At 46.6% G+C, this 16,760-nt stretch overlaps 1 protein-coding gene across 2 annotated transcripts in view; it reads left to right on the top strand.

Moving 5' to 3' along the window:
• Positions 1–16,760, top strand: part of LOC117546017 (mucin-2) — a 62,181-nt gene that overhangs the window by 8,017 nt on the left and 37,404 nt on the right. The window contains exons 2-3 of one of the 2 annotated variants that reach the window (XM_034216096.1): positions 5,731–10,015; positions 13,371–13,442. In XM_034216096.1, the coding sequence (XP_034071987.1) occupies positions 6,456–10,015; positions 13,371–13,442 (3,632 nt within the window). In that variant the 5' untranslated portion in view covers positions 5,731–6,455. Of the gene's footprint in view, positions 1–5,730; positions 10,016–13,367; positions 13,443–16,760 lie in introns of both variants that reach the window. The other variant, XM_034216095.1, reaches the window with a different exon arrangement.

The following is a 16,760-nucleotide window of genomic DNA, read 5'->3' as shown; positions in this document are numbered from 1 at the left end:
TAAAGAGTCCTCTCCTGCTGATGTTCAGGTGTATATCAGTAGGTAGTGTCTCTACTTTAAAGAGTCCTCTCCTGCTGATGTTCAGGTGTATATCAGTATGTAGTGTCTCTACTTTAAAGAGTCCTCTCCTGCTGATCTTCAGGTGTATATCAGTATGTAGTGTCTCTACTTTAAAGAGTCCTCTCCTGCTGATCTTCAGGTGTATATCAGTATGTAGTGTCTCTACTTTAAAGAGTCCTCTGAAGGGAATACAGGGATTTTAGCCTTTGCAGACCATTTACATGCACAGACATTGGGCGAGTGATGATTCACAATGACCAATAATTGCTCTGCAGGGTTTAACCTCCACCTGTATGTAGCATTAAAATACTATTTTAATGCTACATACTTTAAGTATTCACAAATGTTGCTAAAGGAAAAACCTAAAATCAGTGAGTCAAGATGAGTAGAGTCGTTTCGTAGCAAGCAGTGGAAACGCTGCAATAGTGTCAGCATGGCTCACCATAGTGAGATCAGACTTGACCTTAGCTTTATCATCACACACACACACACACACACACACACACACACACACACACACACACATACACACGCATAAGCCTATATTCACAGTAAAGTCTTCTCAGACACAGGCAGCAAGCAGAGTAGTCAGTAAATCTTAAATATTAACGAAAAAAGAGTTATTAGTTACCCTTGCTGGCATTATGCCTTTGCACACCTTCCTCTCCTGCAGGGTGATTTATCTCTTGTCTGCCAATAAAGCTCAACATGAAAATGTCACATGTAGGAAAGAGCTAGCCTCAGCCACAGGAGCGAAGCCCGCGCAGCATTAAGAGGGTCCGGATTCATTAAACTGTCAGCGTAAATTTTGATCCGAAGGTAGTTTGCGGGCCGAGATGGAGGAACTGTGAAAGGAGGGACAAAGAGAGGCAGCGGGGGAGATTGCAGCTGAGCGAGTGACGGCGGAGGAAGAGGAAGAAAGATGTAAGTGACAGTGGTGTATATAAAATGAGAAGGAGCAGATGGAGGAGCGATGGAAAGAAAGAGGGTAGGATCAGGATGGCACCCAGAGAACGAGTAAGGCTAATGGTCCTGAGACTGGTGGAGGAAATCTGTCATGGCGAATGTTTAAAGGAGAGTGCTTTTGACCAGAAATGGCTAGGAAGACTGGCAGATGCTGTTAAATGGGATAATGACAAAATAGGAAAACAGGAAACATGGTTTTATCCAGGAAAGAAATCATCAAGGTCAAATGTACGGAGGCCGACGGGTGCAAACGCATCTACAACGGCTCAAAACATTTCCATTAGGAGAGACGCGCCGCAGTTTCAGAAACGATGTGCCCAAACACATCTTCACCAACTTCAGGAAACATTCTCAGCGTTTACTAAAAGCGCTGCATAAAATAAACGCTGCAAGAAGATCAAAACACAACGGAACCAGGGGACACGAAAAAGTGACGCACACAGCTGGGAGACCAGGGGACACTAAAGAGTGACGCACCACAGCTGGGAGACCAGGGGACACGAAAAAGTGTAACTCTTTAGTGTCCCCTGGTCTCCCAGCTGTGTGCGTCACTCTTTAGTGTCCCTGGTCTCTCAGCTGTGTGCGTCACTTTTTAGTGTCCCCTGGTCTCCCTGCTGTGTGCGTCACTCTTTAGTGTCCCCTGGTCTCCCAGCTGTGTGTGTCACTCTTTAGTGTGCCCTGGTCTCCCAGCTGTGTGCGTCACTCTTTAGTGTCCCCTGGTCTCCCAGCTGTGTGCGTCACTTTTTAGTGTCCCCTGGTCTCCAAGCTGTGTGCGTCACTCTTTAGTGTCCCCTGGTCTCCCAGCTGTGTGCGTCACTCTTTAGTGTCCCCTGGTCTCCCAGCTGTGTGCGTCACTCTTTAGTGTCCCCTGGTCTCCAGCTGTGTGCGTCACTCTTTAGTGTCCCCTGGTCTCCCAGCTGTGTGCGTCACCCTTTAGTGTCCCCTGGTCTCCCAGCTGTGTGCGTCACTCTTTAGTGTCCCCTTGTCTCCAGCTGTGTGCGTCACTCTTTAGTGTCCCCTGGTCTCCCAGCTGTGTGCGTCACTCTTTAGTGTCCCCTGGTCTCCAAGCTGTGTGCGTCACTCTTTAGTGTCCCCTGGTCTCCCAGCTGTGTGCGTCACTTTTAGTGTCCCCTGGTCTCCCAGCTGTGTGCGTCACTCTTTAGTGTCCCCTGGTCTCCAAGCTGTGTGCGTCACTCTTTAGTGTCCCCTGGTCTCCCAGCTGTGTGCGTCACTCTTTAGTGTCCCCTGGTCTCCCAGCTGTGTGCGTCACTCTTTAGTGTCCCCTGGTCTCCAGCTGTGTGCGTCACTCTTTAGTGTCCCCTGGTCTCCAAGCTGTGTGCGTCACTCTTTAGTGTCCCCTGGTCTCCAAGCTGTGTGCGTCACTCTTTAGTGTCCCCTGGTCTCCAAGCTGTGTGCGCCACTCTTTAGTGTCCCCTGGTCTCCCAGCTGTGTGCGTCACTCTTTAGTGTCCCCTGGTCTCCAGCTTGTGGCGTCACTCTTTAGTGTCCCTGGTCTCCCAGCTGTGTGCGTCACTCTTTAGTGTCCCCTGGTCTCCCAGCTGTGTGCGTCACTCTTTAGTGTCCCCCTGGTCTCCCAGCTGTGTGCGTCACTCTTTAGTGTCCCCTGGTCTCCCAGCTGTGTGCGTCACTCTTTAGTGTCCCCTGGTCTCCCCGCTGTGTGCGTCACTCTTTAGTGTCCCCTGGTCTCCCAGCTGTTTGCGTCACTCTTTAGTGTCCTCCGGGTCTCCTAGCTGTGTGCGTCACTCTTTAGTGTCCCCTGGTCTCCCAGCTGTGTGCGTCACTCTTTAGTGTCCCCCTGGTCTCCCAGCTGTTTGCGTCACTCTTTAGTGTCCCTCTGGTCTCCCAGCTGTGTGCGTCACTCTTTAGTGTCCCCTGGTCTCCAAGCTGTGTGCGTCACTCTTTAGTGTCCCCTGGTCTCCCAGCTGTGTGCGTCACTCTTTAGTGTCCCCTGGTCTCCCAGCTGTGTGCGTCACTCTTTAGTGTCCCCTGGTCTCCCAGCTGTGTGCGTCACTCTTTAGTGTCCTCTGGTCTCTAGCTGTGTGCGTCACTCTTTAGTGTCCCCTGGTCTCCCAGCTGTGTGCGACACTCTTTCGTGTCCCCTGGTCTCCCAGCTGTGTGCGTCACTCTTTAGTGTCCCCTGGTCTCCCAGCTGTGTGTGTCACTCTTTAGTGTCCCCTGGTCTCCAAGCTGTGTGCGTCACTCTTAGTGTCCCCTGGTCTCCAGCTGTGTGCGTCACTCTTTAGTGTCCCCTGGTCTCCCAGCTGTGTGCGTCACTCTTTAGTGTCCCCTGGTCTCCCAGCTGTGTGCGTCACTCTTTAGTGTCCCCTGGTCTCCAAGCTGTGTGCGTCACTCTTTAGTGTCCCCTGGTCTCCTCGCTGTGTGCGTCACTCTTTAGTGTCCCCTGGTCTCCCAGCTGTTTGCGTCACTCTTTAGTGTCCTCTGGTCTCTAGCTGTGTGCGTCACTCTTTAGTGTCCCCTGGTCTCCCAGCTGTGTGCGACACTCTTTCGTGTCCCCTGGTCTCCCAGCTGTGTGCGTCACTCTTTAGTGTCCCCTGGTCTCCCAGCTGTGTGCGTCACTCTTTAGTGTCCCCTGGTCTCCAAGCTGTGTGCGTCACTCTTTAGTGTCCCCTGGTCTCCGTTGTGTTTTGATCTTCTTGCAGCGTTTGGTTTATGCAGCTTTTAGTAAATGCTGCTCATGTGTTGTCAAGTTGGTGAAGATGACTTTGTATTTGTAACGTTTTGGAAACTGCTGCGTGTTTCTCCTAATTTACGTTATTTGGGCCGTTGTTGCGGGTTGGCAGAGGTCGGCCTCAATACGAACGGATTGTAGTACGCTATAAATACACATTTGTGTTTCAGCCCCTATATCCAGTAAGTGAACTGTCTTCCATTTGCTTGCTGATAAGAAAGTAACAAGCAATCCCATGGTTTGTTTGTAAACGCATTAATATTTCTGAGTGTGTGTGTGGTTGATATTTCCCCTCGAGGCTCTGTCGGCTGTGACTTTAATCATAATTAATCCTAATAACCATGTTTTTTTAAAGGGGTTGACAGTGGGGGCGCGGTTGTGACAAAGATCCTCCTCTTCAGAGCCCGAGAAAGAAAAGAGGAAAACAGTGGACGTAAATAAAAGTGGCAGCCCCTTCGGGTATCTCTCTCCCTAAATAACCTGGGATCTGTGAAGGAGTCACTAAAGAGGAGGTAGAGAAACGGCACGCTGAATTATCCTGTCACTGTCAGGATATCACAAGGAGATAACAAGGATCCATCGATGGTGCAATGCAAACGGCAGCCAGTGGCTCAGACAGGAAGTGGAAGTGATTTATATATATATACGTATGAAGGCCATAGATCGTCACGAAGAGGCCGCAGAATCAGACTGACGAGAACATGCTACTGAATACAGCGAGGCAGGCAGGCTGTCGCACAGTGACCAGATGATTCAGAAAGGATGTCACCATGGCACATCATCAAGGACTGATAACAGGGCTGTTCAACATGGAGGGGAAGAGAAATCTGTAAAACACACACACAGGAGGAATAACTCACTGAGCCCTGAGCAGAAACAACCATGAATAACACTGATGTACGTGCATGCATACAGGGTGGGGGTTACATGTAACTGGATACACACATTATTATACACTTGGATAAAAATGACGCGGGGAAAAGTTAGAAAAGACATAAAAAAGTGCAGGCAGGATTATTAAAAACAACAGCATACAGTATCTGCTCATATTCAATTAATGCAAAATGTACATTCTTACCTTCTTCAGCATATAACAACAACAACATGAGGGTGATGAGATTGAGCTCTTTTGGTTGTTCCCTTTCCTGCAGTGTGTTATTTACTGTAGGTTTGTGTGCATGTAAACGGTCTGCAAAGGCTAAAATCTCAAAGTTCCTCGTTTTCAGGTTCATATTAGTGAATTTAAAGCCTCTACTGTGACATATTGACATGCTTTTAGAAGGCGTTTCAGGCAGGGGGAGGAGTGTGTGGGAGAGATTTTAGTCTTTGCAGACCATTTACATGCACACAAACCTATAGAACACACTGCAGGAAAGGGAAACCCCCAAAAGGCAGAATAGGGCTTCTTAATATCTTGGTTTCTTCTTTTCTAAGGCCACATTGTTCTGCTGTCTTAAATAATACACTTAAGTAAAAGACATTTTATTGATATTTCAATTTGTATGTATTTGCATTTGATATTGAGCTAATCCAATAGTAAGGGAAAGCAATCCGGTTACATTGTGATTTTACAAGTAACCCTGCATACATACAAAAGACAGACATTGGATATAAAAAAGGTAAGCCTACATAAAGGGAATACAAAATACACAAGTGTCACCTTCAGTCAATGTGAATAGGCCTTGATTATAATCTCTCTTTTGTCTTTCGTGGATATTCTTCTATCGCTGATGATATACCTCGTGTGTGTTCCCTATCCCTCCTTCCTTCTGCCGCCTACATCCTTTCATTACATCTCCTGAATTGATGTCTTCCTCTCCCATTCATGTGTTGACCTCGCTCTCATGCATTTTTAAAATAGCTGCCATATCTGATATCTCCATTATCCCCCAGGAGCCGGCGCGATATCTGTTTGAATGGAAATGCAATAATATGGAAACAATTACAGTGTCTTACTCTCCTTTCTTTTTCTTTTTTGTTTCTTGCTCTCTTCAGGAACTCACGCTGGGTTTCAAACCATGAGAGGATGAGTCATCGAGAGAAGAGCTAAGAAAAGAAGAGCGAGAGATAAAGTCCAAAGCAAAGGAGAACAACAAAAGAAGTTGAAATAGATCGGCCATTATGGGGAAGTCTGCAGGCCGGCCCCGTACTTTGGGCATCCAATCACCCGAGGGCCCAGGGGACAAAGCAGGCGGAGACTGAGCATCTGCCAAGCTGACGCAGAAAGATGGACAGGATGCATTTCCTTCCTTCCTGCTTATTTACCGGTCTGAAGAGTTCGTCTCCCTGGAAATGTAAAGAGAAATAAGTCGACAACTTGAGAAGATATGGGAGTGAACGTACACTCTTTACATGCTAAAGAGTATCTAATGCTGCATATATTTTTGTACGAGGTAGATTAATTCTAGCGGTAAGCAATGATCACGGTGATCTACACTTAATTTGTACTTGCTGTGCTTAAAATATCTACATCTTGAACTGTGAATCCTTTCCGGAGGACAATCTTTTAGCTGCAGAGAAAGTCCTTGTTGTGCAGATTTGAGAAAACCTGCACACAATTCTGTGATGAAACTCAGTCAATCAACTGTGCAGGTCTCTCACTGTTGTGATGACAATATACTAAAGAGGGGATCGCTTTCCTTGTTGCCGCACTGACACATCTGAGCCTTCACGACATCAAACAGACTGTGGATGTTGGGGCAGCGAGAGAAACCAGAGACATGGTGAGCAAAGAGCCCAACCACGTGCTCACGGGCCAAACCAACGGCAAGAGCACCACGTTGGCCGACAAGCTTCCCGGGACGATGACCGTACGCTCGGTGCTGCTCAACCGCGACTCCCCAGACATCGAGAGCCGCCTCAAGCGCCGCAGAAACCGAACGCACCAGGTCCGCTTCAAAGACCTGGAAGATGGCAGCAGCAGCAGCGGAAACAGCGGCAACGGAGAACACAACAGCCATCCGAAGCCTGATTGTGCCAGCCCGCATCCTCTCCGAAAACACAGGTCGCCAAAACTGTGGATGGACAGGGACGGACCGCGGACTCTACCTGAGCAAACGTCCGTGGTTGGGGTTGTTCGTGGGGATATGGCGAGTACTATAGAGGTGGTGGCTGCTTTCTTAGCGAGAGCCCCGCCTCACCCGTTGACTCCAGGGCCGACGCGTCGATGCTGGGCTCCTCCGCAGCCCAACTTCTTGACTTTACCGATGACACGGAGGACGAACGCGAGCACCAGCACCGCCATCGCCATCCAGACCTCCCCATGCTTGAAGAAGTCCTCACACACTCGTAGTCAAAGCCTCGGGGATTCGCGGGGGATGGATGGCGATGACGAACACGATTCGCAGGATGAGTATCTCGCCCACAACCACGTGTCGGTGTCCGAGGATCATAACGGTCCTGCTGGGGATCATACGGCGGTGGAACGGAGGTCAAAACCCTCCAGGACGGACTTTAAATCGGCTGTTAGCGTGGTGAAGAACTCTCGCCACAGCTGCCCGCCGTCAGTGCTTCACAACGTGGATGCATTTCACTGCTCCATGGTGGCCAGTCGAGACGGATCCAAGCGTCAGGGCAGCAGCACCCCCGCAGCGATACGGAGGAGAAAACGATTTAACCGGACAACAAGCGATCCTGGGAAGGAACTGCACCACTGCACCACTCCCACCCAGACTGAAAGCCCCAGAAAATGCCCTTCAAATAACAAACTCTGCACCACTCAAGTTCAAACGGAGAGCCCCTCCTCGCCACAAGACTCAAAGTTCTGCACTGCGCAAAGTCAAACTGAGAGCCAAGCGAAGACTCTCCCGGTGATTGAGAAACAATGCACAATTAAAACCGCCCACTCTGAGCCATGCACCACCCAAATACAAACAGACTCGCTTCCAAATCATGAACCTTGCACTGTCCAGACACAAACCTGCAGCCCCTGTGCTTCCCCACCTCCGACAGTCTCTCTGAGCTCCATGCAAAATCAATTGGAGAGTCCTGTATCCCCGAATCCCACCACCCAAATAACTATTGTGCCTTACTGTACCTCACCGTCACCTGTAAAGACCCCTGAACACTGCGCCAAACCCCCTTGCTCAACTGCACCTCCACCAATTGCACTTTCCATTCCCTGCTCCACTTCTTCTCCTACGGTCCTCCAACACCCGATCCCTTATTACACGGTTGTGTCACCACCTTCGACTCCAAATGTAGCTGTTGTTTGCTCCAGTCCTCCCTCAAATGCACCATCATGCATCATCCAAAACGGCACCTCCCATATCCCAAACATAGTATCATCTTCTCCCTTAACCTGTTCCACCCCGACTCGATCTGTTACCCCTAATATAACCCCTTGGGACCCCATTAGACCTCAAACTCCTGCAACAAAGGTCACGCATCAGGTGCACAATGCTTCAAACGCTACACCACCTACAAATGCACCATCTTGCATCACCCAAGACTGCACCACCCCTATCCTAACCACAGTATCGTCAGCTCCCCTAACCTGTTCCACCCCTACCCCAACTTTAACCCCTAATATAACCCCTTGGGACCCCATTAGACCTCAAACTCCTTCTACAAAAGTAACGCATCAGGTGCACAATGCTTTGAATGCTACACCTCCTACAAATGCACCATCACGCATCACCCAAGACTGCACCTCCCCTTTCCCAAACATAGTATCACCTTCTCCCTTAACCTGTTCCACCCCGACTCGATCTGTAACCCCTAATATAACCCCTTGGGACCCCATTAGACCTCAAACTCCTTCTACAAAAGTAACGCATCAGCTGCACAATGCTTCGAACGCTACACCTCCTACAAATGCAACACTGTCCATCACCGAAAACTGCACCTCCCCTTTCCCAAACATAGCCCCACCAGGTCCTCTGACATGTTCCACCCCTACCCTAACCCCTAATATAACCCCCTGTGACCCCATTAGACCTCAAACCCCGGCCACAAATGTAACAAACCAGCTTCACAATGCATCAACCGGTCCTGCAAATGCTACATCATGCATCTCCCAAAACGGCACCTCCCCTATCTTAAACATAGCCCCACCTCCGACCTGTTCTACCCCCACTCTAATAGCTAATATAACCCCCTGTGACACTATGAGACCTCCAACACAGAATGCATTCAATGCTACACCTCCTGCACATCAGCTACCACTCAATGCATCACATTTTACACCGACTGCAAATGCAACCCCATGCACATTTGTAACTCAAACTGCCATGTCCTGCACCTCCATCACATATTACTCCACTAATTCAGTTAGTCCCCATGCACCTCACCAAACTACGCCTTCGTACGCCACTCTCATACAAACGGTGTCTCATTGCAACATCCCTCTGCAAAACGCCTCCCTCACAGGAATCACCCCCTACTCCTCCCCGGTGCCCAAACTCAGATCCTGCACATCTCCTCCGCTGGTGAAAACGTCCAATCTTCCAAATGCAACCCCGACTAAAGCTGTTCCTCTTTATTCTTCCACGTTTCGCGCCGCGCCGCCGTACACTCCCCCCGCTCAGGCTCAGGATAAGAGGGGCATCCGACTTCCACCTCCTCCCCCGCCTCCACCTCCGCCTTACACGCCGCGCAAAACGGGAAATGATCCACCGTGTGCGACTGCGACTGCGACTCGGACACCCATGCTCAGGACAGACAGCAAGGTGGGGAAGAAGGACAAAGAGGTGGAGAAGGAGAAAAAGGAAGATGTGAAACGTTCAGACACGCCCAAACTCTGTGGGAGATCCAGTTCTCTGAGGCACAGAGCTCAAACTCCACCAGTCGCTGTGATGAAGGGGGAGAAACCGTGCTCCTCCTCCTCCTCCTCTTCTTCTCCTGCCAAGGCCTGTTTTAAGTCCAGCTGCCTCAGCTCAGCCCAGGCTCAGCTCGGGGTGCTGCACAAAATGCTCTGCTCAGGGCCCAACGCCAGGCCCGGCACCCCCAACAGAGCGCTGCCGCAAAACTGCTCTGGAGGAAGAGGTTGTTCTGCTGCTGGGGGCCGACCCACAGCGGGGCCCCTGACCTCCACCCAGGCCGAAACACTGAGACAAGTGCAGGAGATTCTGGGAGGCCTGGTCTCGGGGGCCAGGTGTAAACTGGACCCGGCTAAAGTGGCCGAGAAGCTCCTGGGTCCGAACGGCCCGCTGCACGATATCCGCAGCCTGCAGACCCAGCTGCAGAGCCTGGAGGGGGTCCTGGAGACCAGCCAGAACACCATCAAGGTCCTGCTGGATGTCATTCAAGACCTTGAGAAGAAGGAAGCCGAGAGAGACGGGTGAGCACTATTTCATTTGGGTTGTCACTTTACTCAGCGTGAATGAAAAGGTAATGCCTGCACACCACAAATCTGTTTTAATGAACAGAGTTCTGAGCTCAATCAGACCTGTGTCAGGTCGTTATGCATTTCACGTTACATAATAGCGTGCTTCCTTTATTACCATAAGATCATAAACATCTGACTCCTGACATTAGTTCCTCTGAAGGATTTTCACACTTGATTTACTCGGCACAGGACTGACCTGAGGCAACATTTAGACTGCTAGCACACAGTGGAGAGGGCCAATGGTGCACCGAGCTTTGCTGTTTACTTCATGACCATCATGACAAAGGATAAATAATGCAAGTTGGATAATTTTCCAGATCTTTGAAATCCTATCATCGATTTATGAACTGCTGTTCAGTGTTTCGGTCTGATAAGCTTTCAAAATGGATCAACTACTCGATCTTCTACGGTAGTCGACAGGTGCAAAAAACAGCCCAAGATATCTCCCTAAGGAGAGATGCGCTGCAGTTTCAAAAGCAATGCAATTTAAAAAATTGAAATGTGCCAAAACACATGCAAATGAAGAAAAGCCTTAACAATTTCACATTTAGAAAATATTCACCAACTTGATGAAACATTCGCAACTTTGGCCCACCGTAAACAGGCCTTCCTGCATTATATTTCACTATCTCACCATCACCTGAAACTCCACACCCACAAATAGGTCAATGTGCAGAATGAAAACCGGTACCTTTTATACTTTAGGTATATTTTGATGCAAATGGTTTTGTACATTAGTAAAGTTTAGTGGTCTTTCTAATCTTCCTCAAATAAAAGCCCTGAGTGCTTTGCCCACCTCTGGTTTCTCCTTCCTGTCCGAGGTGTTGTTCAAAGGTAGCGTTAGCAGTGCTGTGAAATGTTGCACAGCCCGGGGGGATTTCAGCGGGTTTGTCAGAGTTTAAATGTTTGTGTGGACGCCCCGGGCAAAAAGAGGAACTAAGCCACGTTTGAAGTTATAAATGTGAAATGTCTGCAAGCCGTGGGCTAATGGAGCTCTAAACCCAGGGCTAACGGGGGCCTGGGACCAATGGAGGGGGATACACCATCTGTGGGTGGATAGATAGATGCATAAATAGACTGATATATAGATAGATGGATAGATAGATGGATGGATGGATAGATAGATGGATGGATGGATAGATAGATGGATAGATGGATGGATAGATGGATGGATAGATAGATGGATGGATAGATAGATGGATGGATGGATGGATAGATAGATAGATGGATGGATGGATGGATGGATAGATAGATGGATAGATGGATGGATGGATGGATGGATGGATGGATAGATAGATGAATGGATAGATAGATGGATGGATGGATAGATGGATGGATGGATAGATGGATAGATGGATAGATGGATGGATGGATGGATGGATGGATAGATAGATAGATGGATGGATGGATGGATGGATAGATGGATAGATGATGGATGGATGGATGGATGGATGGATAGATGGATGGATGGATAGATGGATGGATGGATGGATAGATAGATAGATAGATAGATGGATGGATGGATGGATGGATGGATGGATAGATAGATAGATAGATAGATGGATGGATGGATGGATGGGTAGATTGATAGATAGATTGATAGATTGATAGATAGATTGATAGATAGATAGATGGATGGATAGGTAGATAGATGGATGGATAGATAGATAGGTGCATAAGTATTGACATATATGCATAGATAAATGCACAAATAGATGCATCCATAGATAGATAGATGCACAGATGGATATAAAGGTGCATCAATAGCTTGATACATAGATAGAAGGATCAAACTAGAAAGCAGTGAAGAAGAGAACCATGAACATTGGGACCAGGTACATTATGAGTGGCTGGTATTTTGTAGACCTGGAAAGTAAATGTCAGCATGCGGCCTAAATGCCTGCTGTTTTATTCCCAGACAGTTAATTTCTCAAGTTAGAATCTGGATCCCTCCGCACGAAGCCAAAGGAGGAGCAGACATTATTATGTGATCACAGCTCGGCAATAAAAGAGTGTCTTCTCTCTGCTGGAGAGGAGAGCACATGTGGGTCGATGTCGGCAGAATATCCTTCAAATCGGGAATATCCACAACCCAGCGCTGCCTCATGTGCTGAATATTATTACAGATAGATGGTTGTTGTGCCTAGGCTCTTCCTCTCTATTGATAGCCAATCCCAGCATTGTAAATACTTTGGCAAGAAAGCAGTGCGGACAGAACACAATGCCAATTTGGTAAGAGATGGAAGACAAGAGTAGCAAACAGCAGGGAGAGAAAAACAAGATTGAACACAGCGCAGGAGGCAGAGGAGCGTCTGTAGTTATTTTATGAAGTCTCACGTCAGTCAGCTCTCCATCTCAGCCTCGGCTCCTGACATGCTGCAGAACTGATGTCATGTCAGACCTCAGGGAGCGTTTGGGAGCTCAGATGCACCCACTTCTCAGAAATCAGCTGTCGTCTAGTGCTGCTTTCCGACGAGTGTAAACCCTTTACCATTCTCATCAAGTCTTTAATTAATCTGCTTCCTACATTGTAAGCCTCTTAGTAATTTCTCCCGCCTTATCACACTGGAAACGATGTGAGAACTCTTGGATAGGACAAGATAAACATGGCTGGATGTCTATGAATCTGAGGACTGAAATCTGTAATCCAAAACACACTCCAATGCCAACGATACACTCTGCAGACGTTTGAACATGTGACGTCTCAGGAAGGGACATATCTTCACGTGTCCTATATAAGAAGTCAGAGAAGTCTAATGCATGCAGACTTGACTTTTACCTCATAAGCATTGTATCGGGCCTGCAGTCATATAGTGACTCGTGGTTTTACGTAACAGGCAGAGCGTTTTGGGAAAGTTGAGCGCTCATTAAAAAAGGATCAGGGGTGATTTCAGAGAGGAATAGATTGGTGTGTTTGCAGGATATGTGAGTGGGACAGGGATAGGGTTCAACGAGGGAAACCTGAATGTCTTTACGATAAAACCATACTGTCAGATCAAGTCTGAAATGTTTCTTTCATCACAGCAGCTCCATTTGCAACATCAAACAGGGACAAGACATGATACAAGGAAACAGACATTTCACATTACAATCACTGAGCACTTGAGTCTAACGTTTACGCTCGTAATAAGTAACACAAATCGGCCAATAGAACAAGTTAACATTCTCTTGGTAAGATTTCTTGAAATAAAATAGGATATTTGAACACACACACACACACACACACACACACACACACACACACACACACACACACACACACAGTCTTTTACCCCTGATATGTCATCTCAATGCTTTTCAACAGAAGACATTCATACCATACCGGACAGGACATTGAGAACTGTGGGACCTGCAGGGACTGCGCCTGCATCATCTACAGGTACGTGGTGTACTTCTACTCCACTACAGTTCAGAGGTACATGGTGTACTTCTACTTCACTGCATGTATTTAATCCCTTTAGTTACTTCACAGATGTGGATGAAGGATGTGAAATATAATCAAGTGTTAAATCAGACCACCTGGAGTAAATCCACCAGCTACCCTGCAGTATACAAAGTCATTCAAACTAGCTGCACCTTTACCAGCTTTGAGAACACTTTCATGATCAATCATTATAAAACATATTATATATATTATTCTGAAATGGACCAATCTGCACAATGAATACTTTTACTGTCGCTACTTTCACTATATTTTGATGAGAATACTTTTCTACTTTCACTTGAGGAACATTTTGAATGCAGGACTTTTACTGTAACTGAGTATTCCTACACTCTGGTACTTCTACTTTTACTCAAGTACAAGATCTGAGTACTTCTACTTTTACTAAGTACAAGATCTGAGTACTTCTACGTTTACTCAAGTACAATATCTGAGTACTTCTACTTTTACTCAAGTACAATATCTGAGTACTTCTACTTTTACTCAAGTACAAGATCTGAGTACTTCTACTTTTACTCAAGTACAAGATCTGAGTACTTCTACCTTTACTCAAGAACAAGATCTGAGTACTTCTACTTTTACTCAAGTACAAGATCTGAGTACTTCTACTTTTACTCAAGTACAATATCTGAGTACTTCTACTTTTACTCAAGTACAAGATCTGAGTACTTCTACTTTTACTCAAGTACAAGATCTGAGTACTTCTACTTTTACTCAAGAACAAGATCTGAGTACTTCTACTTTTACTCAAGTACAAGATCTGAGTACTTCTACTTTTACTCAAGAACAAGATCTGAGTACTTCTACTTTTACTCAAGTACAAGATCTGAGTGCTTCTACTTTTACTCAAGTACAAGATCTGAATACTTCTACTTTTACTCAAGTACAAGATCTGAGTACTTCTACTTTTACTCAAGTACAAGATCTGAATACTTCTACTTTTACTCAAGTACCAGATCTGAGTACTTCTACTTTTACTCAAGTACAAGATCTGAATACTTCTACTTTTACTAAAGTACCAGATCTGAGTGCTTCTACTTTTACTCAAGTACAAGATCTGAGTACTTCTACTTTCACTCAAGTAGACGATCTGAGTACTTCTACTTTTACTCAAGTACCAGATCTGAGTACTTCTACTTTTACTCAAGTACAAGATCTGAGTGCTTCTACTTTTACTCAAGTACAAGATCTGAATACTTCTACTTTTACTAAAGTACCAGATCTGAGTACTGTTGAGCATGTGAGCAGAGAGAGTGCACTGCGTGTCTCGGTGCATCTCGCTGTCGTTTTGCATCTCGTCACTTTTGGGAGTCTTTGCGGCTCGGTAGGATGGTGGCTCGGTAGGATGGTGGCTCGGTAGGATGGTGGCTCGGTAGGATTGCGGCTCGGTAGGATGGTGGCTCGGTAGGATGGTGGTTCTGCTCTGTGAGGCTGCCGGTTGCAGCACGAACATGAACGCTGTGTTTTTGCTCTTTCACCCCATGACCATTGTGTCAAAAGACTAAACAAGTGCATTTTGGGATGACTTGCTAGATCTATAAAATCCTATGTCAATGTAATAATAAACTGCTCTTCAATGTATTGGTCTACATTAGCTTTAAAAAAATGCATCTACGACTCAAACAGGTGCAACGGCCCAAAACACTGAGGAGAAACGCACTGCGGTTTAAAACATATGCAAATAAAAAAACAATGTGCCAAAACGCATGCAAACGAAACGGGGACACTAAAGAGTGACGCACATTCAGGGATTATAAAGTTGGCCCGCTGTCACTGTTGTTGGAAATTTACCTAAAATGTTTTATGGTCTTATTTTAACAATGTGATCACATGACTCCTTCTGATGTTATCGCACGGCCGCTCGCTGCAAACACACACCACCGCTGCAGGTCTCACTTAAAGGTGGGGTAGGTACGTTTGAGAAACCGGCTCGAGATACACTTGTTGTTATATTCCATGGAATGCTCTTAACATCCCGATAGCAATGAATATCTGAAGTGCTTTGACAGAAAATCCATAAAGAAAGGTCATCAGTGGAAGCTGTGGCGCTGTAAAAAGCACGACCAATCATCTGAGCCGGCTAAAGTAACTGGATGGCCTACCTGCCTGTCAGCCTTCCATCTGGGCACAAACTGATCTCGTGCCCTCATTGGTCATGTGCGCGTTCGTGTGTGTTGGAGGAGGGGCTCTGTAAGGAAGGGGCAGATTTTTTCCAGTTGTGTATTTTCAAATTCTAGCGCACTCGAGCCGGTTTCTCCAAAATTACCTACCCCACCTTTAACAACGTTATTATTTATTAGGACTTATCACACACACTCTCTCCCTCTCTCAGATGTAATGAGGTGAGCTAGAACACCAATTTAAATCGTGCACCCGTGTGCCCACTTGGTTTTCCTCCCCTCCCCTTCCTGTCTCTTATTCTACACACAGATGCATCAAATACAGGAACACACACACACACACACACACACACACACACACACACACACACACACACGCACACACACGCACACACACAGTCATTCTTCTGGAAGATTTGAAGTGAAATCAATTAATAAACAGGATTTCACACTTTGCAAGAGGGTGAATAAAATGAAAAATGTGCATTGCTATGAAACTGAAATCCCTGTCTCTTGATGTCAAAATTGCAACAAATTGGTGGAAAAAGCCCATTTTGCTAAATGAGGAGGAATAAGGATGACATTGGCAGTGCTTATTATTCTTTTAGTATCACCAGATTAAACTGTAAATCCTGACACATGAGATAAGTATCCTACAGTTTTAATCCATGTTTCTTTTAAACCTAATAAGCAATTTATGTGATTTAGAAAGAAAATATACACTGAATGTATTCTTTGGTTTATAAGAAGCTGCAGCAGTGTGTGTGTGTGTGTGTGTGTGTGTGTGTGTGTGTGTGTGTGTGTGTGTGTGTGTGTGTGTGTGTGTGTGTGTGTGTGTGTGTGTGTGTGTGTGTGTGTGTGTGGTGTGTGTGTGTGTGTGTGTGTGTGTGTGTGTGTGTGTGTGTGTGTGTGTGTGTGTGTGTGTGTGTGTGTGTGTGTGTGTGTGTGTGTGTGTCATAATGGCAAAATGTGTCTGTATTTGGGTGTAAAATGAGGGGGTCACATGACTCCTTCTGATGTTACTGCAGATCTGCGGTAAGCTAGCTAGCTAGCTAGCGTAGCTAACCTAGTCGCCTTGAAGCTTGCCGGTGGGCGTGTCTGGTGCGCGACCAACAACCATCACATTAATCTCCCG

The sequence above is a fragment of the Gymnodraco acuticeps genome, unplaced genomic scaffold (genome assembly GCF_902827175.1).
Source record: "Gymnodraco acuticeps unplaced genomic scaffold, fGymAcu1.1, whole genome shotgun sequence".
NCBI lineage: Eukaryota > Metazoa > Chordata > Actinopteri > Perciformes > Bathydraconidae > Gymnodraco > Gymnodraco acuticeps.
The sequence above is the reverse complement of the archived record's forward strand: the minus strand, read 5'-3'. Positions and strand labels throughout refer to the sequence as shown.